General features: G+C 39.6%; 1 protein-coding gene across 2 annotated transcripts in view; it reads right to left on the bottom strand.

Annotated features, from left to right (window-relative positions):
• The window catches only part of LOC123507267, a 48,011-nt gene that overhangs the window by 9,790 nt on the left and 12,912 nt on the right, over positions 1-25,309 (bottom strand). For both annotated transcript variants that reach the window (XM_045260042.1, XM_045260050.1), the window contains exons 4-6: positions 11,583-11,694; positions 7,402-7,532; positions 6,841-6,979 (exon numbers count right to left, since the gene is read on the bottom strand). In XM_045260042.1, coding sequence (XP_045115977.1) covers positions 6,841-6,979; positions 7,402-7,532; positions 11,583-11,694 — 382 coding nt within the window. The remainder of the gene's footprint in view (positions 1-6,840; positions 6,980-7,401; positions 7,533-11,582; positions 11,695-25,309) is intronic.

Here is a 25,309-nt window from a genome sequence, read left to right as displayed (position 1 = left end):
ATTGTCGCATATATAGTGGTGTCATCAGCATAAGCAACCATATTAGATTCAATCCCACACCACATGTCAGATGTATAAATAATAAAAAGAAGAGGTCCCAGAACACTTCCCTGCGGAACACCGGATACAACTGGACTAAAAGAACTAAGGCAGCCATCAACAGTCACACGCTGCCTTCGACTCGTTAGGAACTCTGACAGAACTTGATGGACGCGGCCACCAATACCAATAGATCTAACTTTCGATAAAAGGGCTCTATGATTAACACGATCAAATGCAGAACTAAAATCAAGTGAAATTACTCTAGATTCATGACCAGCATCAAGGGCAGCTTGCATGTCGTGCGTTATGCAAACGAGAGCATCAGAAGTACTGAGACCTTTTCTAAAACCAAACTGACTAGATGGCAACAAATTATTAATATCTAAAAAACGATTGAGACGCTTGGCCAGCAGGCGCTCAAAAATCTTAGATAACACCGGGGTTATGGAAATGGGTCTATAGTCACCGGGGTGAATGGAGGATGAAGATCCCTTTGGAATAGGGGTAACATTTGCAGTACGCCAGCATACCGGAAAAGAACCCTTACGAAAAAGAGCTCTAAAAATAACTGCCAATTTTGGAGCGAGAGGAGAAGCAATCTTTTTGTAAAAAAGAGGCAGAAAACCCAAAGGATCACAACCCCCGAATGAGTCTAACTCATTAAGATATCTTAAGATTTCGGAGGACTTAAAGGCAATGGAGTGTAATTTAATGTCCTGGGGACAAGACGGCGGCAGATCAAACTCTTCATCACTTTGTTTCGAGTTAAAACGGAAGCTAAAAGATTGGCTTTGTCCTTAGAATTATGGCAGATTGAACCGTCAGTACATGACAGAGGAGGTAAACTTGAGTCCACACCAAAGAGTGATTGCTTTAAAGCTGACCACCATGAGTGTGGTTGGGAGGTGCCAATCAGAACATTTTAAGGTGTTCATTGTACTCATCCTGTGCGCTAGAATATGTACGTTGGGCAAATAAACGCAGACGAACGTAATTTTCCCATGATTCAGGTGAACGCAGTCGGGACCATTCACAATAAGCAACCTGTTTTCCACGCTGAGCACGCCTGCAGTCATCATTAAACCAGGCACTGTCCTTGCGACGACTTCGAATTATTTTAGAAGGAATTCTTCTTTCACTAATGTTAAGTAAAACACTGTTAAGGGAATCAATTGGACTATCAGAATGTAAAATTTCCCGCCATACAATGTTGTTAAAATCGGCAATGACACCAGTCCAATTGGCTCGTGACTTTAGAAATACTTTCCGCGATATTGGCTCGTCCGGAATAGGAAATGAAGTTTGAATATTGAAAGACAAGCCAGAGTGGTCTGTGCTACCAAGGGGAGGGACGACCTGCAAAGTTACTGCAGAGGGGGCGTCTGTAAAAAGAAGATCAAGGCAATTACCCGAGACGTGAGTTGGGCTATGAACGATCTGCTCACAACCGGTGAGGTTACTAAAATCTAGAGCAGCCCGACCATGTTGATTTGTTTGAGAAACGGAGTTCAACCAATCCTGATGATGTGCATTAACATCACCAACAAAAACAAAGGAAGCTTTAGGGTCTGATTCTTGAATAGATGCCATAGAATTTAGCAAACAGTCATAAATAGAATCATCAAGATCGGGATTTCTATATACAGAGAAGATATAGTAGTTATTAAAACGACTGCAAATTTTAACCAGCATCATTTCATGACAGCCACACTCAAATTTGGTAATGCGTGAAGCGCTGCATGCTGGACGTAAGTATATACACATCCCCCGAGCTCTAGGGATAGAATCACGCCTCAGAAGAAGAGGCCTCTTGAAATTAGGAATCAGAATCTCAGAAACATGCCTGAAGCTCGAAACAAGAGTCTCTGAACAAAAATTATATCATATTTGGAGGACGCAACTGCAACGTCTTGCAAGTTGGCCTTTAGGCCCCGAATATTAATGTATAAGGCCTTACAACAGTTATTACGAGGACCGGGATTAGGGTGAACATCACCACTAAGGGTAATGAGGAAAATTAAATAAAAATGAAACTCCATAAAAAAGAGAAAACACAGCGGAATAAAAGGTCCACCTGGAGGAGCCGCAACACCAGGCAAGGCAATTATTATGGTATACCCCCAGGTCGCCAATTACATGGGGGACCTGACAGTAGCAGTGGCAAAAGAAAAGAAGGAAAAAATCGCTGCCACCATTCATCCCTTTGTCCTGCCTACACAACGTGGGATTGCGAGAAAGAAAGGGAAAGAAGAAAAAAAAAAAAAAAAGTTCTGGGTCGCATCAACCAGAGGGAGGAGAAGTGGCACAGAGACTGAAGGTCGGATGCACGACTGTGGAATCTCTGCAAACCCACTCCTATGAAATAGAAAATAGAGAAAAGAAGGAGGAATGTAGAGAATAGCTCGGGCAAAGTTTTATGACCTCACACCCTGGAGAGGCCAACCACCCACAGGGTGGGGTTGGTTGTAAGGTTACCACCCAGCGTGAAAATAGCTTACAGATATACTATAAACTATTTAAGGTACACCTCATGTTTGTTACCTGAGTGAAGCAACAAACACTAGGTATATATATATATATATATATATATATATATATATATATATATATATATATATATATATATATATATATATATATATATATATATATATATATATATATATATATATATATATATATATATATATATATATATATATATATATATATATATATATATATATATATATGCATATATATATATATATATATATATATATATATATATATATATATATATATATATATATATATATATATATATATATATATATATATCCATATTTCTATATATATATATATATATATATATATATATATATATATATATATATATCATATATATATATATATTATATATATATATATATATAATATCAACATATGCATATATATACATATATATATATATATATATATATATATATATATATATATATATATATATATATATATATATATATATATATATATATATATATATATATATATATATATATATATATATATATATATATATATATATATATATATATATATATATATATATATATATATATATATATATATATATATATATATATATATATATATATATATATATATATATATATATATATATATATATATATATATATATATATATATATATATATATATATATATATATATATATATATATATATATATATATATATATATATATATATATATATATATATATATATATATATATATATATATATATATATATATATATATATATATATATATATATATATATATATATATATATATATATATATATATATATATATATATATATATATATATATATATATATATATATATATATATATATATATATATATATATATATATATATATATATATATATATATATATATATATATATATATATATATATATATATATATATATATATATATATATATATATATATATATATATATATATATATATATATATATATATATATATATATATATATATATATATATATATATATATATATATATATATATATATATATATATATATATATATATATATATATATATATATATATATATATATATATGTATATATATATATATATATATATATATATATATATATATATATATATATATATATATATATATATATATATATATATATATATATATATATATATATATATATATATATATATATATATATATATATATATATATATATATATATATATATATATATATATATATATATATATATATATATATATATATATATATATATATATATATATATATATATATATATATATATATATATATATATATATATATATATATATATCAGGTTCTTTCAAGGTCGCCAACAGTGTATAATTTCCCCCACTGTAAGGGAATCTTCTCAGCAACTCCTTCTCCTCCTGTACCCAACCAAGTAGAATTTATAAATGGTAGATGCTATGTGTAACAGGGCGAGGCCTTAATACCCCCTAGAGAAACCGCCCACAAGGACAATTCCACCCACTTCTCTATGAAGTATTAATGCCTCTCCACCCGCCTTGTCCATAGACTGTGATACTCACAAACTGGGACAACATGCGCAGTGAATATATTACTATACTATTCTACTACGACAAGTGCTTCCTAACACCTGTCAGACTGACACCCCTAGCCTACGACTACTACAATATATGATGTGTACAGCACATCTGGTGATGTACACACAGGCCCAGACACCATCTACGGGTGACAACAGCAATATACGGAGTCCAGATACTCGTCACAGACAAGTCTGGCGGACGACAGCTACGCACCACTGGCCTGCAGTACGAAGCTTCTCAGCTTTTCACTGGCGTGCGTGGCTACAACCACTACAATACAGTATCCTACTGATACTACAGAAAAGATGATGGGGGGCACACAGCCGCCCACCAAACCACACTGGTGACCACGGCCACCAGCAAAACAAACAGGACGCAACAAAACGTGTCTCTCCTCCGCGCCGCCACACCACGAGTGGATGAACGCACGAGAAATGCAGCCAAACTTACTACACCTCTCCTAGAGCAACAAGCCCGTTGCTCTAACAGTCACGGTCTACCCAGTAGCAAGCCAGCTACTCAACAGGAGGGCACAACTCCCAGACCAATGACCAGCGAGTACTCCTAACGCACAGTCCAGCCACACGTGTCTCTTCCTGTGCCGAGATCGTACGTGTTAACTCCGCTGAAGACGGGACGGTACTATAAACAGTTTACTACTGATACTACACAAAAGATGATGGGGGCACACAGCCGCCCACCAAACCACACTGGTGACCACGGCCACCAACAAAACAAACAGGACGAGGAAATAACGCGTCCCTCCGCGCCACCACACCCGAGTGGACGAACGCACGAGAAGTGTAGCCAAACTTGCCATGCTTCTCTAAGAACAACAAGCCCGTTGTTCTACAGCCACGGTCTACCGATTAACAAGCCAGCTACTCAACAGGAGGGCACAACTCCCAGACCGATGACTAGTGAGCAACAAGAGAAGCCCAGCAACACGAATCTCCCTACCCTGTGCCAGACCACGAGAGTGCGTGTCTATCTCCGCTGAAGGCTACCTTGATACTGATGCGAGGCTTGCAAGCACAACAAAATGGTGGAAACAAAGAGAGGGTGGTTTGCCGCACAGCGGAACAGCGACAGACCGCGCTTGGGTGGCCAGAGGCTACGCATATACTATAAATAAATAAAGGGGAAATAATGCGATGCCCTCATATATATATATATATATATATATATATATATATATATATATATATATATATATATATATATATATATATATATATATATATATATATATATATATATATATATATATATATATATATATATACATATATATATATATATATATATATATATATATATATATATATATATATATATATATATATATATATATATATATATATATATATATATATATATATATATATATATATATATATATATATATATATATATATATATATATATATATATATATATATATATATATATATATATATATATATATATATATATATATATATATATATATATATATATATATATATATATATATATATATATATATATATATATATATATATAAATATATATATATATATATATATATATATATATATATATATATATATATATATATATATATATATATATATATATATATATATATATATATATATATATATATATATATATATATATATATATATATATATATATATATATATATATATATATATATATATATATATATATATATATATATATATATATATATATATATATATATATATATATATATATATATATATATATATATATATATATATATATATATATATATATATATATATATATATATATATATATATATATATATATATATATATATATATATATATATATATATATATATATATATATATATATATATATATATATATATATATATATATATATATATATATATATATATATATATATATATATATATATATATATATATATATATATATATATATATATATATATATATATATATATATATATATATATATATATATATATATATATATATATATATATATATATATATATATATATATATATATATATATATATATATATATATATATATATATATATATATATATATATATATATATATATATATATATATATATATATATATATATATATATATATATATATATATATATATATATATATATATATATATATATATATATATATATATATATATATATATATATATATATATATATATATATATATATATATATATATATATATATATATATATATATATATATATATATATATATATATATATATATATATATATATATATATATATATATATATATATATATATATATATATATATATATATATATATATATATATATATATATATATATATATATATATATATATATATATATATATATATATATATATATATATATATATATATATATATATATATATATATATATATATATATATATATATATATATATATATATATATATATATATATATATATATATATATATATATATATATATATATATATATATGTATATATGTAATTATATGTTTTCTTAATAGAATAATAAACATAATTATACAATAAAGCAAGAAGATGCACTTACTGACATTGGTGATAGTAACCGTTACTTCCTGTTTCTTTCCTCCGCTCTCACATACATATAATCCTTGATCTTCCATTGTAACATCTTCTATTGAAAATCCTTTTGTAGGGTCATACTTCACTCGTTCCTCTTCGGTAACCTAACAAGAAGAGACAACAATTTATGAACACATTGAATCTATTAGAAAGAAGCGAGAAAAAAGTCAACACTATGAGAGTATATTTGCAAAGAGCATCACAACAGTATTTTGCTTTTAAACTTGGTATTATACTGATGCATAGCAGTGACTCATCACTCAATGTAACAATAAGTCTCATTTTTGATGCACCACTTCCTTGTTGAAAAATTAATGAACTATTTAGTAAACACAGGCATCACTTAATATTCAGATTCGGTCATTCACAAATTGATACAATAGGGGAAATCGGTCTATGAGCTCTGAGCTCGCTCCGTAATTGGGAAGACTGGCTGGGTGACCAGCAGACGACCGAGGTGAATTACCCACACACACACACACACACATATAAGTAGTATAATAACACTAATACTAATAATACATACATCTATGCCATTTATCTTCAGGATGACATTGTAGTTACGATTACTGACAGTACAATCAATATGCAGAGTTTCTCCAGCGGGATGAGGCGGTACAGCGTTCAGGTAATGGTTCAAAAATGACTGGTCTCGTCCTGCGGAACAATGTGTAAAATCAAAGTTTGAAATGACCACTCATGCAAAATGCTTAACTATCTGCGTACACAAAACAATGTCTCACAACATGGAACAACACATATTAATGAAAGTAAATGCAATCAACACCATTAATGACATCATCAGCTGACAAATACTGGTTAATGGTGTTCATCAATTTCAAGGAGGAAATTACTTTTATATGCTGAATTCATATAGCTACACAGATAGTAACAATTTTTATTTTAAATTACTGGTTCGTAGGATGGAGAGGAGAAAGCACTGGGTGATGGCAAAAAACACACAGTTTAACCCAAGCTAACCTAACCTATCCTATAGTGTCACTATCCATAGCCACTGTCATTACAATATTATAAATTTCTGATTGATATGAGATTCAAATTATTCAAAATTAAAAGATCCATTGAATGAAATATTTAAGTAAGAATAATTAGAGATGGCAGTGCCTACTAACGAACACGTAGTACCTTTGTTTTGAAAGGCATTTTCTGTGTTTACTTGTGCAAGCCCTTCTTACCTATAGAGCCCAACTGAAAATGAAATATTCAAAGTGGGAAACTAGACACTGAAAACAAATTGTGCACCTCCAGCAATCATGTGCATTACATGTATACTTCACAGCAAAGCTTGGCATAATCTGAACATAACTATTTACAGTTATAATAACAAATGATTTGGACTTGTAAAACTGAGATTCCACAAAAGAGTGGACATGAGTGGTTGACTCTTAAAGGACCAGAGGCAGCTGGAGCCACTTCCCCAGGCCAGGACTGGAGGTGGCTATCACTAGCGGTGGTCAGGAACCGATAACTCAAGTATCTAATGAACCGGTTCCTTGGGCGGTCTTGAAACGCGTTGCTTGATGGTGATGAGGGCAGGGTGTAGCTAGTGTTGCGGGATTTATTCAGAACATGATTAAACAATACAGAGTACTGACATCCAGTCCTGACAGACTTATGATCGGTGATGGATATTGAATGTGAATGGATGCACGGTTAAGCCAATGATTAATCTTATCACTCACAAGATTCCTTTGATAATATATGATGTCTGTTCCATGTAATTCCACACTGCAACTGTTTTATTTTGCTTCGATGCCATTGTTTTATTAGGTTTGAACGTGATCACTTTTGTTTTCTAATACCGCAAATTTAGATATAATCTCGATACGTGCACTTTTAACTCGATGTTCTAGAAAAATCTTTGGTGCCAGGGAAAAATTTAAGTTATGATTCGAGAAAAGAAGAGTTAGAGTACAATAAGCAAATAAGTAATTATGTGAGTGTTGGCCGATTAGGTTTTTATTTAATCATGATAACGGTGGCCACCTCTCACTTGGGCAGGCTTAGCTCTTATGACGTGGCAATAAAGGAAAGGCTTGGGATAAATGCCTATCGACTGCACAAGGGTCATTAAGCAAACATGTCATCTTGTGGCCAAGCCTTAGCTGGGTTGAAGAGAAAGCACCACCAATCTCGCCAGGTAACTGCCGTGGGTCAGGATCAAGGATATACAAAGAGGAAGTTTTGATGTGGGTTAAAGTTTGGAGGACAGCGACGGTGCTGCCATCTGTTGGAAGAGAGTAATTTCATAGAAAACATAATTAGGAGTAACTTAAAATTTCTCCCATGCTTCATCCCCCCACCTTCTATTTTTCCCTGCATTCTCTCGTTGTTATGAACTTATAAGGCAAATAAAACATATATATATATATATATATATATATATATATATATATATATGCGTTTTCTGCCCGCCTCCGCCTGGGCCACACAAGTAAGGAACTTGCATCGGCTACGTCTGTCTCGTGACCACTTCAGCCTTGCGGAACATTTCAGCCATGCCCACGCCTCCTCTCAACATACTGCATTACGCCTGGCTGTCCGCCCTGGCCATCACAACACTGACCTGCCCATCTTGGCGGCCTCAGGCGTCCACCTTTCCTAGCAACCTGCTGTCCTTCGCCTTACGTGTGCCTTCTTGAGGAAGACCGGACAGCTACCACACCTGTGATACCCACACAGAACTATCCCAGGGCTCATATGGATTCAAAAGAGGCCACGAAAATCTATGGATCCTTAAGATCCATAGATCCACAGGTACTCCTGTGTGGGTATCACAGGTGTGGTAGCTGGCCGATCTTCCTCAAGAAAGCACAAGTAAGGCGAAGGACAGCAGGTTGCTAGGAAAGGTGGACGCCTGAGGCCGCCAAGAGGGTGGGCAGGTGTTGTGATGGCCAGGGCGGAGAGCCGGGAGCGTAATGCAGTATGATGAGAGAGGAGGCGTGGGCATTGAAGCACGAAATGTTCCATGGACTCGGGGGTAGTCCTACACCAAGGGCAGAAGGGGTCACAAGACTGACGTAGGCGATGCAAGTGAGCACTGAGCGTGGTGTGGCCCAGGCGGAGGCGGGAAATGGTTGATGTGCCTTGCGCTCCTTCCCGTGACTGACTGACTGTTTGAATCTTGTAACGGCGCTCATCTTCCCTCGCTGATGGATCCCCCCATCCCTCACCCCCTTACTACCTACGACCCGCGCACCATCTGTTGGAAGCGAGGTTCCCTAATTATTTCCTCCAGCCTGCCCATTAAACCCGTGTATCCTCCCTAGAATCCTTGGTCAGGATCAAACTTGTGCCGTCACGGCCTCGAGCCGACCTCTTTATCACGGAGTCACCCAGGCCCCAACGTGTCAAAGGGTGTGCACCAGTAATATATACCGTATGTTATGACGTCATAGGATTTTTACCGTTCAGAGTACAAAGAAATGATTATGATTTGCCAACACTAAATTGGTGCCTACAATTGACCAATTTCTTTGAATAATGGATGAAAGATACGAAAGATTTTATCACATCCTATTTCCCTCATCTGTAGATATTGAGGTTTGCAACAATTCTTAAATAATATTATTGATATCATACATATTCTAAGTAAGAACTATTTAGTGTGATTTGTAACTCGTGCGTATCCATGCAGTACAATCAATGTGGAACCGGTTCCTAATGGTTCCAAGAACGAGAACCAGTTCGTGACAGTCGGAACTGATTCCTGCCCAGCTCTAGTTATCATCACTTTGCAAGTTTTACGCTAAACTTAGCCGGTCTTTGTAGGTCATTTTACAGCTAAATGTTCAACACTCCCCTCTCTATAATTAAAGTAATAAATAAAAAGAAAGAAAGAAAGAAAGAATAATAATTGACATTTTACACACAAAAATGTAGTTGTACATATCAAATTGATAAAGTTTCTAAACATAAACAAACAAGTGTCTTCTGTCCTTCAGAAACCTTCAACATTTGCATTTCACTCTACATTACTTTGAAATAGCTTATGGAAATTGATTTAGATATGTGAGGAGTAAATAAAAACAAACAAACAAATAAACAAACAAACAAAAACAACAAAAAGCTATAAAACCATAAATAAAAAGAGGGTTGTATTAATTTTTGTTCAAACTGTGATACTCATGACTTCAATTCCTTGCCTGCTCCCTCCTGGCCTCAGACCTCAACAATGCACAATTGACCACTTGCTACACATCTTAATAGGAATGCAATAAGGCAGGAACCCAATAAAACTGTTCACTATGCATTAAGAGAGCTCATTAGGCACTAGCTACATCCAGTCATGTGGAATGAATGCATGGCCAAAAGTCACTCCCCTTCAACACAGCCTCTCTGTAACCACTGCATGTAGAAACACCTGGCAGGGACTGCTGTAGAGAGGAACACTGAGGCTGACGACAGACTTTATAATATCATTCACTCTTCCATTACAGGGTGAGTGATGAGGCTGAGAACTAGAAAGGTCACCTATCTATGTTCTTGAGAAAATGCACTTGAAGTATTGCATCCTTTATTCAAAATCAGATAATAACTAAAATTAAATTTTTTCAATAATCACTAAACTTATAAATCCACAATTTTAAAACTTTGTGTCATTCCTTTACTTTCAAAAAAGAGATTATGAGAATCCAAATCTTTTAATTTTTAACATAAAATACTAGAAACGGTTTAATCTCTTACCGTTTACAAACACAAAGACAGAGGCCACACTTTTCTTGTCATTGCTGGAGTCGTTCGAATCATTGTAGCGGCAATAGTAATATCCAGCATCAAGGGGAAATATTTCTTTTATCTGTTTATAGAGGAAATAAAGTAATCATAACATTATAAAATTAATCAAAAGTTACTAAGAACACAACTTTTGAGGTCATGCACTTTGAGATCTTAAGACAACGGTAAAACCTTACTATACTCAGCGCAGCATAAAATGAACATATAGGCATTGACTCTGGGTTTACTGTCACCTCTCCATAGATAACCTGCTTGCCTTCCTTCTTTCTTTTTTTTTTTTATTTCAATAGTAGTAGTTCACTATCACCCAGCCCACGGAGTCAAGGTGATCCTCATGGCATGATTGTATGTCAATAGGTACACAGATATGATATCCATATTGACACGTGTGAACCTGCCTTAAGTTGAAGGATATGGGTTGTGGGATACATACCATATGTTTGGTAAGCCACTGAGAGAGGAGAGCGGAGAGAGACGTCAACGCTACAAACATCTTAAATATTTCATTATCACATATAGATGTATGTATATAGTAATTACAAAATAATCATTATTACTTTAGGGAACCCATTTCAAGCAGGATTGCCAAGTCTCGTGAGTGTACTGTTGCAAAATTTATTCAGATTTACTGCCAGACTAAGAATTTCAATGCCAAATTTTACAAATCCTAATATTTCATACGTATAAAGCAGTTGCTCCTAACGTTATCACCACCTCGCCCCATTTGCGAACTGGACCTACACTTCACGCCCCCATCCACATCTGTTAATAGAATTTCCTCGCACATTTTCAAGATAAAAATAATTTGAGCCTCCAGAAAAAAAAAAAAAACAACTACACAACACACGACATTAATAGTTGATGTAAAACAACTAATTTCAATAGTTAACTTACCTTAATTAAGTAGACTAGTATAAATCATCGAAGACATCATCGTTGCCCTCCGGGGGTACATTAAGGCCTCTTGTATGGTCGTACATATCAACAGAAAACTTTTGCAGCATGTCTCCAGTGATTTCTAAGTCCTTGCAACACTTTCCCTATAGTATTAGGGTTGTACGTACTCTCAAAATTGACTAACATTTTCAAACTCATTCTGTTGCGAACTTTCGTCTTCACTGCAGTTACATGGGAAAAAATTCTCTCCAAGACGGCATTACTCACAGGTGTGGTCAAGCACTGCAGAGCATAGTTATCAAGTTCTTCATATGGCTTATAATTTTCCACTTCATACTTCTTTATAAAGGACCAAAACTGGACTGGGTCATCTGGAAGGCCGCATTTAAATACATCGACCCAAGGATGGTACAGAATTTTGCGATACTGCTCTTCACAAATTTCTAGCTTATCTTCCAGTAAGTGAAAGAAAGGCAAGTCTTTGAATGCAGGCCTGTTTAGGTGAGTGATGATTGTACATGGTGACAATTTGCAGACCATCAAAAAGGTTTCTTTTTTCAGGCAGACGCAACTTCACTTGATCTACCAGTTCTATTAACATGCTCTGACAACGCTTCTGCACAGCTAACACACGCTCATGTTCTGCTCTTCCCTGACTTAGCAGTCGCTTGCACTCCACCATAAACTTGATCCCAAAGTCAACCTTTTCAAGTGGTAGTAACTGTCCTTCAGGATTATAGATTCGTTGCCTCAGAGATTTGAAATGTGTGTCTAGCTCATTAAGAAGCCTCGATGGAGTGGCGTTAGTTGATTGAAAGAGTGAGTTTACTCTCTCAAACTCAGTGACAATGGGAGAAGAGAATACAAAATAAAGATAATTGCACTCATCACGTAACATATCCCACAGAATGCGAGCTTTGTATCGTACATCATGTGAACCTTCCACACTGGCACAGTCAAAGTAAGTTTTCAACTCCAGCCAGTTTACAAGTATGTTATAAATCACTTTACCTCTCACAAGCCATCTGGTTGTAGAGAGGCTAAGGAATGGAAGGGGTGTGCCGTCTCTTTCTTCTCCAGTGTTCATCGTCTCAAACAAAACCTTATAGTTCTCGCGTCTCAGGGTGCTTTTTCTGAACCATTTAGGGATTTCAAGGAGCATGAAAATTAAGGATGATGGAAGTGTATCAAAACCTTTTTGTACGCAGAGAGCTAAGCTGTGGCATGAGCATCCTATTTTCACACAGTTTGGAGATGCTTGCTTAATTAATCCGAGAATTGTTTTCTCCAGTCATGTTGCTCGCACCATCACTGGAGTACCCAAAGCAATTTTCCAAAGCAATACTATTTTTGTCAAGTAATGCCTTGGTAGCATTGAATAAGGTCTCACCACTGGTGTCACAAACAGACACAAGACGTAGGAAGGCGGTTACCACATCACCAGCAACATTATCATAATACCTAACACAAACACACAACCATCAAACAGTACTTCTTAGCTTCATTAACCCTTTTCCGTAGGTCTTCCTCAAGGGATAGGGAGATTATGTTTCTTATCAGCATTGAACATTTTGTGCGATGCAACCGCATGTTTTCTAGTTTACTTCCTGCACTGTTGTTCTTTATCACTTCACTGAGGTGATCTATAGTTGCTACCGACTGTGACAACAAACAACCACTGCAAGCTGCAGCTCAGCTTTCTTAAGTGAATCAGTGGGTGCCTGAATCCTGGAAGGACCACCTCTCTCAAATAAATTTGACTGCTACAACATGCACTTTATGTTCTTTAGTGTCAGCATGCAATTTAATGGTAGTTTTTCTGGGCTGCAGAATTTTCTGACACACTTTATAAAATGCTGATTCTATTCCACCTTTCGCCCTTGTTAACCATGGGAAGTCCTTCTCCCATGCTGGATGGATGGATGGATTTTGAATAAGCGCCGCAACGGCCAAGGTCATTTGGCGCCGCTTCAATAATTTAAAATGACAGTAGTTAAAAAACTATATAAAAACAATTAAAAACAATACAGTATCTAAAAACTAAAAAATACAATAAAACTAAATGAAATATTAAAATGCATATAATAAAATAAGAATAAAATTCAAAGCTTTGGGAGAAGGTCAGCATCTCCCAGAAACCTAAAAACGTCACGGCCCTGGGCCAGACACTCTGGTCCAAGGATCTTTGAGATATAATAGACACTGCTATCTCTACCGCGACAGCGGTAGAGGTAGCCGTGTCGTAACTCGATCAAACTAAGGCACTCTCCCAAGAGGTGCCGCACGGTGAGTGGCACCAAGCAGTCATCACAGTAAGGTTGAGGGTCCCTGGTCAGGAGGTACCTTTGTGTAAGGTACGTGTGACCTATACGAAGTCGCGCCAATAAAGTCTGTGCACGGCGATCCCGGACATGGGTGTATGTCCACTGAGGGAGTGTGGAAGTAGTGATCTCTCCCATTTTCGATGTTGCGACCCCCGTTAGCCATCTCCTCTGCCAAATTGTTGCAACCGTCACACGAATTAGAGGAAATACATCTCGAAAGGGAACATGGGCAGGAGATGGGGCGCGACATGCTGCCTCTTTAGCGAGGCGATCTGCCTGTTATTTCCGGGAACACCTACGTGACCAGGGACCCAACAAAACCCAACACGATATCCTCGTTTGGTAAGAAGATATAGCCACTCCAGGGCTGATAAAACCAAAGGGTTAAGGATATAGTGCAAGAGAGAGCAGTAAGAGCACTGCAACAGTCACTAAAAATTGTAAAAGACGAAACCGGGAGAGTAAAAATTATCTGTAAAGCTAGGACTATGGCAGACAGCTAAGCAGTAAAGACGGATGCCACTGAAGGAAGGCTGCCAGACCGATAAAAAGAGGGGAAAACCACACTAAACCCAACGCCTGCGTCGGATTTGGAACCATCAGTAAAAACAGGGATATCATCAGAATGGATAAAAAGTGTTCTAAAACCGTGTGTGGGACAGAGCTGGCAGAAAATCCTTCTTGCCATCCATGGCAGGAGGGCATAATGAGATAACAGGAAGCTGCCAATAACCAACTCGTGGGAGCCGGAAAGAGTACACAGGAGTGGGGTCGATAGATAAATCCGCCATGAGATTTGCCACTCGAAGGCCAAAAGGTTTAGGGAGACTCGGTCGAGTGACATACGCCTGCGAACGCGAGTCCCGCAACATTGACAGACAAGGGACAGAATCAGGAAGACGGTGGGTGCGAAACCAACACCGGAGCATCGAAGACTGGCGCCGGAGGTCGAGCGGCCAGAAACCAGCATCCACTAGAAGGCTAGGTATTGGAGATGTCCGAAATGCACCCGTAGCCAAGCGGACCCCAGCATGATGCACGGGGTCAAGCGTGCGTAGTCGTGCATCCGTTGCGGATGAGTAGATCTCACAGCCGTATTCCAGCTTTGGAAGTATGAGTGTACGGTGAAGAAGCAGCAACGTGTCCCTGTCCGCACCCCAAGAGGTGTGACTTAAAACCCGAAGAAGGGATAGTGCCGTCCTGCAAGACGCTTTAAGAGAACGGAAATGGGAACCCAAGTAAGACGGTTGTCAAACAATAGGCCAAGATATCGAGTGGCCTCCACACATGAGATGCGTCTATTGGCTAAATATAAATCGGGATCTGGATGGACACCACGATTGCGACAAAATGCATAGACACGGTCTTTGAGGTGGAGAATCGAAAACCGTTCATGTTGGCCCAACTGGACACCCTATTGATTGCCAGTTGGAGCTTGCGCTCAATCAGTGACATCCTAGCAGCAGCAAAGAGATGCACAAGTCGTCCACATATAAAGAGCTGTGAACGCCATCTGGTAGAGTATCTATAACACCATTTATTGCAACTGCGAATAGCGTAACACTAAGAATACTTCCTGTGGGACACCGTCATTTAGAGCAGTAGCATCGGAGAGAACACTCCCACTCGAACCCGTAAAAGACGTCTGGATAAAAACTGCTGGATAAAAATAGGAAGGTGGCCACGGAGGCCAAAATTAAACAAGAACGTAAAATGCCATGACACCAAGCCGTGTCGTAGGCCTTCTCCAGGTCAAAAATACAGTTACTTGATGGTGGTGATTAGCGAAGGCCTCACAAATAGAAGACTCTAGGGATAAAAGAGCATCAGTAGTAGACCTCATCTTTCGGAAGCCGTACTGTACCGATGACAAGTACTTCCCCCTCTCCAAGTACCACATGAGTCTTACATTTACCATCTTTTCTAACACTTTACAAATACAAGACGTCAAAGATATAGGACGGTAATTCGTAGCCTGGAGATGATCTTTCCCAGGCTTCGGAAATGGGAGAACCACTGCCACAGCCCAAGAAGATGGAAAGTCACCGGTATGCCAAATCATATTATAAAGATTTAATAAAAAGTTAAAAGCACTGTCAGACATGTGACGCAAAAAGGCATAAGGAATGTCATCTGGACCAGGAGAAGAGTCATGACACTGGGACAAAGCAGTCCGCAACTCGGAGGCAGAGAAGGGACATTATAAGACTCCTCCAGTGGAAGAAAAATTTATGCCGAGAGATTCCATTCTCTGGCGGTGACGTGCGCCCGGGGCTGCAGGATGCCTCCGGGAAACACTGGCAAAGTGCTCCGCGAAGAGGTCGGCGACAGTCCTAGGGTCTGCCACCGTTCGCCCAGCAGACAACAAAACTGGTGGGGAAGGAGCAGAATACTTCCCAGCAATTCGGCGGACTTTGTTAAAGACATCCGTAAGAGGGGTGTGGGCATTAATGGAAGAGACATAAGCTTTCCAAGAGGCTCTTTGTGCCTCTTTCAAAACGCGGCGGGCCCGAGCTCGGCAGCGCCGAAAAGCTTCCAAGCACTGCGGGTCCCCACGATGTCGCTGGAGACGAGAGAAAGCTGCCCGTTTCTCTTTCACAGCTTTAGTGCATGCTGCGTTCCACCAAGGAACGGGACGCTTAGTAAAGCGACCTGACGTCCTAGGGATTGTCTGAAGCGCTACTGAAATGTAAAAATCGGTAAAATAATCAACAGCCTCAGCACAAGTAGAAAAGTCAGCCAACGGACGGATAAAAGAGCTAAGGTCTGTGAATCGAGGCCAATCTGCCTTGTCTAAAACCCAGCGTGGGGCCGGGACTGTGGCTCAGAGTTCACAGATTCCAATAAAATCGGAAAGTGGCCAATTAAAATCAAGGAAAGAATTAGATGTACACAGAGAAAGATCGATAGCTGTAAAAGTCCCAGTAGGACTGTGGAAATGTGTAACATCCCCAGAATTTAAAACCTCCAATCCCTCATCCTCAATAAAAGAACCGATTAAAACCCCACGAGGATTACTAGCACCTTCATCCCACAATGGGTGACGGCCGTTAAAATCTCCCAACAAAAGAAAAGGCGGAGTCAGCTGACGCACCAGGCCGTCAAGCTCACCCCTGGAGACAGGAAGCCGAGGAGGAGATATAAACTGCAAATGGTGTAGGATCGTCCCATAAAGACCTTAACAGCAACCACCTGAAGGGAGAGTTGAGTTGCAAGGGACAACAGGTATATCCTGACGGACTAGAATAGCTGTGCCACCGTGGTGGCCCTGGTCAGGAAAGGAGTGCTAAAAAGGCACGATAGCCAGGAGGACTAGAATAAGTACTATCACCTAGCATAGTCTCTTGTAGAGCTACACAGGCTGGAGAGAACTCCGACAGCAAAGCTCGGAGTTCCCCACGAGGCGCGAAGGCCTCTACAGTTCCACTGTAGAAGCTTGAAGATGACTATTTAGGTGCAGTGGACGGGCGAGCCTTTTGAAGGCTGCCCGTGACTCACCTGACTAGAAATAATCAAACGACGAGAAGACACCGGGAGTTGAGATGTGCCGGGTCGTTGGACCGCAGCCTTTCGGCCTACCGGTGAGTGATGCGAACCATCATCACTCCTACCGGTCCTCGGAGGACGAGGGTCAGGCTGGACTGCACTTTTGATACAGTGGGTCCACGAGGGACGGCTGTGACAATATCATCGGACGTCTCCATGCTAAGACCGTCCTCATCACAAGAAGCCCGATCTGAGACGGAGGGCGTCACAGAAGGCTGGACAGAAACTACTGGAGCTACCATTGCAGAGCGGTCCCTGGAGGACTCACGATCATGTGCACCGGGAGAAACCTTAGATTGCTTAGGCTGAGCTAAATCTATCGACTCCGCAGAGCCGCGGTGCCGTTTGGTCAGGCCCTTCAAAGGCTTAGGCGATACAGGTGGCAAATGGACATCCACTACATGGGTGACTTTGGTCAAGTCCGTATTATTCTCGTCACTTCTTAAGAGATGACTCAACTGAGTCATCGGACAAAAGGGCAAACCTATTGGCCAAATGAACAGGACCACCCGCCCCAACAGAGCGAGAGGTAGCAGGAGGAGTGTCTTCGGACCGGCAGACTCAGCTGAAGAGCGAGCGGCCAATGAAGCATAGGATGTCGCACCAGTACCGTCCTTCTGGCGGTACAGGAGTTCACGGCGGGCGCTACCAAGGCTGATGAACTGAGTGTTAGCAAGCTGTAGAATGTCCTGCTCCAGGCGATACCTGGGGCATTGCCTGGAACGTACCTGGTGAGCATCACGGCAATGGAAACAATAAGCAGCAGCATTGCAATGCTCCTCAGAATGTGAGTCTAGTGCAGAGCAATTACCACATCGAGAAGCTTCCTTACAGGAGCTTTTGCCGTGACCGTACCCATAGCATGAGAAACACTGAAGAGGGCGAGAAACAAAACGCCTCACCCTAAGATTGATAGGACCGATATTAACACGGTCAGGAGGGTGGAACCAAAAAGGTGAGAAGGACCATGTTGGAGGAGTTCCTCATCTTAGTCACCTTCTGGACTGAGTTAGGACACATTGCTAGTATTTCCTCTCAGGAAATTCATAAAGATCCTGACTGTACACACAACCTTTACTGTAATTAAAGGTGGGATGAGCCTTAATAGTCTCAAACATGCTGTCAGAAGGGCATGGGAGATGTTGCAACATCCTTGCCTGCGTGATATCTTTAGCTCGCACTAGCACCCCTTCCATATTTCTTGAGGTTTCCCTCAGGAATCGTGCCGATCTCTTTGGACAGGTACCGGGAGGCATGGATGAAATTCCCGCCCATTTCTGTAGTACGCCACAAACCAACGTGGAGGCGGGATCTGGCGGACTTCAGGAACTGAATTCTCTGAATAGTTTTCAAAAAGATTTGGGATGTAATCCATGTCACTGTCTGAAATATTACGTGACTGGAGAAATTCTGTTTTAAAGCCAGAGCCAGCAAGGGCAGAGATGCTACATGTTCATAAGCCAAACGGGCTTCATCACATGACAGAAACGTTACATAGCAGCGGTTAGAAGGAAAGTCCTTATCATAAACAAGTCGAATGCGAAGAACCGTGCCATACACCTTGAGAAGTGAGTGCAAGGCGTGATAAGAAAAAGATGGATTAACATTTACCATCACAAGGAGTCATATGCAGCAGAAATGCGTCCTCAGAAGAACTCCCAGAACAGGAGACTGCTGTGGGAGGCCCTTGTGGAGGGAATCCTCCTTCCCACTCAGACCTGAAGATGACGTCTCGCGGGCCAGGTCAGCCACCTCACGAGAACCTGACAGTTTTTGTGTTTAACCATATATAAAGTTACACAAAAATTGGCTCCAGGGCAAGGAAACCACCTACTGGGACTACAATGGGAGGAGCGCTGGCTGCCGTGGACGGGTACCTCGTCCCCATGCGGACCAGTCGTTTTAAAAAGGCCCCACATGATACGAATGTTTGTCCACGACAGAGCTGAGACCCCTCCCAAAGCATCCCAGCCTGGACACCCAACCATCCAGCACAGGACGGCCCCTATTGGGCGATCCTCCAGCGGGTGGCTCCGCTGGTCCACTGGCAGCCTACGTAGGAACCATTTAGTCTGGCCCCTCACTGGCGACCTTACTAGCATGGGTAGCCCTCTCCCCTCGAAAGGGCAGAGCAGGGCCTAAGCCCCTCTAGCCTAGCTCGCCAGGTCACAGGGCACGCAAGCCCCCACCACGACAAGGCGGTTCCCATCTGATTCTCAACCTGAGGTTACCAAACACGAAGGGGTTCACAAGAAGATTTTCAGGGTACTTAGATGGCTGATCTCATATCCTTTGCAGTACCATTTTTTTTTTCTTACGTAGGGAAGAGAGACAGCCAAGGGCAAAAAAAAGATAGTTAAAAAGGCCCATTTGAGTGCTGGCTCTCTAAAAAGTGTAAAAAGTGCCAAAACCGTCAGCCAGAATTAGGGGGAGCAAATGCCTCAATACCTCCCTATTAAAAGAAGACAAATTGTAGGAATTCGGAAATACAGATGCAGGGAGGGAGTTCCAGAGTTTACCAGTGAAAGGGATGAATGATTGAGAATACTGGTTAACTCTTGCATTAGGGAGTTGGACAGAATAGGGATGAGAGGAAGAAGAAAGCCTTGTGCAGCGTGGCCGCAGGAGAAGGGGAGGCATGCAGTTAGCAAGATCAGTAGAACATTTACCATGAAAATAGCGATAAAAGATAGAAAGGGATGCAACATTTCGGCGGTGAGAAAGAGTGAAGACAGTTAATGAGAGGAAGGGAGTTGATGAAACGAAGAGCTTTCGATTCCACCCTATCAAGCAAAGCTGTGTGACTGGAATCCCCCCCAAACATGCGAAGAGTACTCCATTCAGGGAGAGATAAGGCCCTTATACAGAGTAAGTAGTTGGAGGGGCGAGAAAAACTGTCGGAGACGTCTCAGAACACCTAACTTCATAGAAGCAAGAGATGAGATGTGAAGTTTCCAGTTAAGATTATGAGCAAAGGACAGACCGAGGATATTCATTGTGGAAGAGGGAGACTGTTGAGTGTCATTGAAGAAGAGGGGATAGTTGTCTGGAAGGTTGTGTCGAGTTGATAGATGGAGGAATTGAGTTTTTGAGGCATTGAAAACTACTAGATTTTCTCTGCCCCAATCGGAAATCTTAGAAAGATCGGAAGTCAGGCGTTCCGTGGCGTCCCTGCGTGATCTGTTGATTTCCTGAAGGGTTGGACGTCTCTGAAAGAACGTGGAAAGATGTAGGGTGGTATCATCAGCGTAGGAGTGGATAGGGCAAGAAGTTTGGTTAAGAAGGTCATTAATGAATAATAGAAAGAGAGTGGGTGACAGGACAGAACCCTGAGGAACACCACTATTAATAGGTTTAGGAGAAGAACAGTAGCCGTCTACCACAGCAGCAATAGAGCGGTCGGAAAGGAAACTTGAGATAAAGTTGCAGAGAGAAGGATAGAAGCCGTAGGAGGGCAGTTTTGAAATCAAAGCTTTATGCCAGACTCTATCAAAAGCTTTTGATATATCTAACGCAACAGCAAAAGTTTCACCGAAATCTCTAAAAGAGGATGACCAAGACTCAGTAAGGAAAGCCAGAAGATCACCAGTAGAGCGACCTTGACGGAAGCCATACTGGCGATCAGACAGAAGATTGTGAAGTGACAGATGTTTGAGAATCTTCCTATTCAGGATAGATTCAAAACTTTAGACAAGCAAGAGATTAAAGCTATAGGACGGTAGTTTGAGGGATTAGAACGGTCACCCTTTTCAGGAACAGGCTGAATGTAGGCAAACTTCCAGCAGGAAGGAAAGGTAGAAGTCGATAGACAAAGTTGGAAGAGTTTGGCCAGGCAAGGTGCAAGCACAGAAGCACAGTTTTTGAGAACAATAGGAGGGACCCCATCAGGTCCATAAGCCTTCCGAGGGTTTAGGCCAGCAAGGGCATGGAAAACATCATTACGAAGAATTTTTATTGTAGACATGAAATAGTCAGAGGGAGAAGGAGAGGGAGGGACAAGCCCAGAATCATCCAAGGTGGAGTTATGAGCAAAGGTTTGAGAAAAGAGTTCAGCTTTAGAGACAGAAGAGATGGCAGTGGTGCTATCAGGATGAAATAAAGGAGGGAAAGATGAAGAAGTGAGATGTTTTTGACTAGATGCCAGAAGTCTTGAGGGGAGTTTGAGTTTGAAAGATTTTGACATTTCCTATTTATGAAAAAGTGTTTGGCAAGTTGAAGAACAGACTTGGCATGATTCCGGGCAGAGATATAAAGTGTATGAGATTCAGGAGATGGAAGGCTCAAGTATCTTTTGTGGACAACCTCTCTATCATGTATAGCACGAGAACAGGCTGAGTTAAACCAAGGTTTAGAAGGTTTAGGTTGAGAAAAAGAATGAGGAATGTACGTCTCCATGCCAGATACTAACACCTCTGTTATGCGTTCAGCACAAAGAGATGGGTCTCTGACACGGAAGCAATAATCATTCCAGAGAAAATCAGCATAATACCTCCTCAGGTCCCCCAACTGGCAGAGGCAAAACGCCAGAGGCACCTTCGCTTTGGGGATCCTGCGGAGGGATTGGAAAATAGGACAAGATACAGAAATGAGATTGTGATCGGAGGAGCCCAACGGAGATGAAAGGGTGACAGCATAAGCAGAAGGGTTAGAGGTGAGGAAGAGATCAAGAATGTTGGGCGTGTCTCCAAGACGGTCAGGAATACGAGTAGGGTGTTGCACCAGTTGCTCTAGGTCATGGAGGATAGCAAAGTTGAAGGCTAGTTCACCAGGGTGGTCAGTGAAGGGAGAGGAAAGCCAAAGCTGGTGGTGAACATTGAAATCTCCAAGAATGGAAATCTCAGCGAAAGGGTAGAGGGACAGAATGTGCTCCACTTTAGAAGTTAAGTAGTCGAAGAAATTACTATAGTCAGAAGAGTTAGGGGAGAGATAAACAGCACAGATTAATTTAGTTTGAGAGTGACTGTTAAGTCGTAGCCAGATGGTGGAAAATTCGGAAGACTCAAGAGCGTGGGCACGAGAGCAAGTAAAATACATAGACGCAACATCTAGCTTCGGAATGAAAATGAGAATAGAGAAAGTAGGAGGGAACAGAGAAGGGGCTACTGTCAGTTGCCTCAGACAGCTGTGTTTCGGTGAGGAAAAGAAGATGAGGTTTAGTAGAGGAGAGGTGGTGTTCCACAGATTGAAAATCAGATCTCTGACCGCGAATGTTGCAGAAGTTAATGTAGAAAAAGTTGAGGGAGGTGTCAAGGCATTTGTGGTCTTCAACAGGAGAGGTGTCCGACCCGGGGACATTTTTGGTCTCCTCCCCAGAGGGGGACTCCGAGGCGTTGTTTATTTCGGGTCCCATTTTTCTTTTAAATTTTGATTTGGAGTGAAGGGTGTATGTGTGGTAAGTGCATGTAGTTTTGTGTGAAGGAGAGTTGTCTTTAGAGGATAGGCTGTGACTGCCCCGTTGAGTTGTGAGACACAAAGGGAAACATTCAGCGAAATCACAACTAGCTTTAATGGAAGGTTCACAGCACCCCCTCAACTAGTGCTATTGCATACTGAGTTAGTGCTATTCGCTAAATTAAGGGGGTTCAGGAAGAAGGACTGAGGAGAGCAAAAACGGATACAAAATTTTTTTTTATTCAAGTGCCAAGTATCCACTTGGCAGACAAGGCACAGTGCCAAGTAGTACGAAGCTGTGTTGGCCTACGAAAATATACACTTTACTTTTGTGCTTGACTGTTTGTTTTATTTCATATTTATCTTGTTGATAAGTGTATTAATAAAGATAAATATCAGTAACAATGCAAAGAATTAAGGAAAACGTAAATATAAGCTGAGCAATAAAGCCTAGAAAATAAGAAGGAAAAGAAATGAAAGTTGTCTAGAGAATATCGAGATGCATTTGTTTACCTACAAACTGATGGTCAAAACTCAAGGCAGTGAGACATGCAGCATCTCTCAAACCAACAACACTACATTGCTTTCCTTGAGCTAAAACATCACATGCTGTGGCTTGGCCTACAAAATGGATAATCCAGCCAATCCCAAAAAGAAAACACCAGTACTAGGGCTGGGGAAGAAGGTACAGGTTGGGGCGCGGATACTTCCCGATTTGAGAATGAAATAAAAACCTGTTCACACTTCACAATTCTTTATTCTTCTTTTATGCCTTTCACATAACATGGGAGATTTACTTTACCACTGTTTTAAAGACAATATCTTTTAAATGTCCACCTCCATTGTCAATACACTGATTCAGACGATTTCGGAAGCTTTGGTCTACTCTCTTTAGCATGTTGAGCGGTATATTGGCTATTTCAGTTCGGATGGTGTTCTATAGGTTTTCCAGGGTCTGTGGACGGTCGTTATAAACCAGGGATTTGAGATATCCCCATAGGAAATAATCACAAGGGGCTAAATCAGGTGAGCGCGCAGGCCAGTTTAAGTCTCCTCTTAGGGAAATCAGTCGGTCGGGAAAAGCTTCTCTCAGGAATCCCATTGAAATGCGTGCAGTGTGGGCTGTGGCCCCATCTTGCTGGAACCACACGTTGTCATTATCCAGGTCCATATTAATGAGAGCAGGCATAAAAAACTCTCTGAGCATTGTCACATAGCGCTCTGAAGTCACTGTTACGGCACCACCGTTTTCTTGGAAAAAGTAAGGGCCAATGATGCCTACTCTTAACACTGCACACCATACCATGACACGATCCGAATGAAGGGGTCTCTCATGAAGTTCTCTGGGATTTGTTTCACACCAGTATCTCATATTTTGCTTGCTCACACAGCCACTAAGGTGAAAATGTGCCTCAACTGAGAAGAACACAAGTGCACCGTTGGGTAAGGTGTCAACCAGCTGCTCACATGATGTTTGTCGGGTTACATAATCACGTTCCGTCAGTTGTTGGACCAAAA

Source organism: Portunus trituberculatus, chromosome 2 (genome assembly GCF_017591435.1).
Source record: "Portunus trituberculatus isolate SZX2019 chromosome 2, ASM1759143v1, whole genome shotgun sequence".
Lineage (NCBI taxonomy): Eukaryota > Metazoa > Arthropoda > Malacostraca > Decapoda > Portunidae > Portunus > Portunus trituberculatus.
This window is presented reverse-complemented; position numbering and strand designations above follow the sequence as displayed.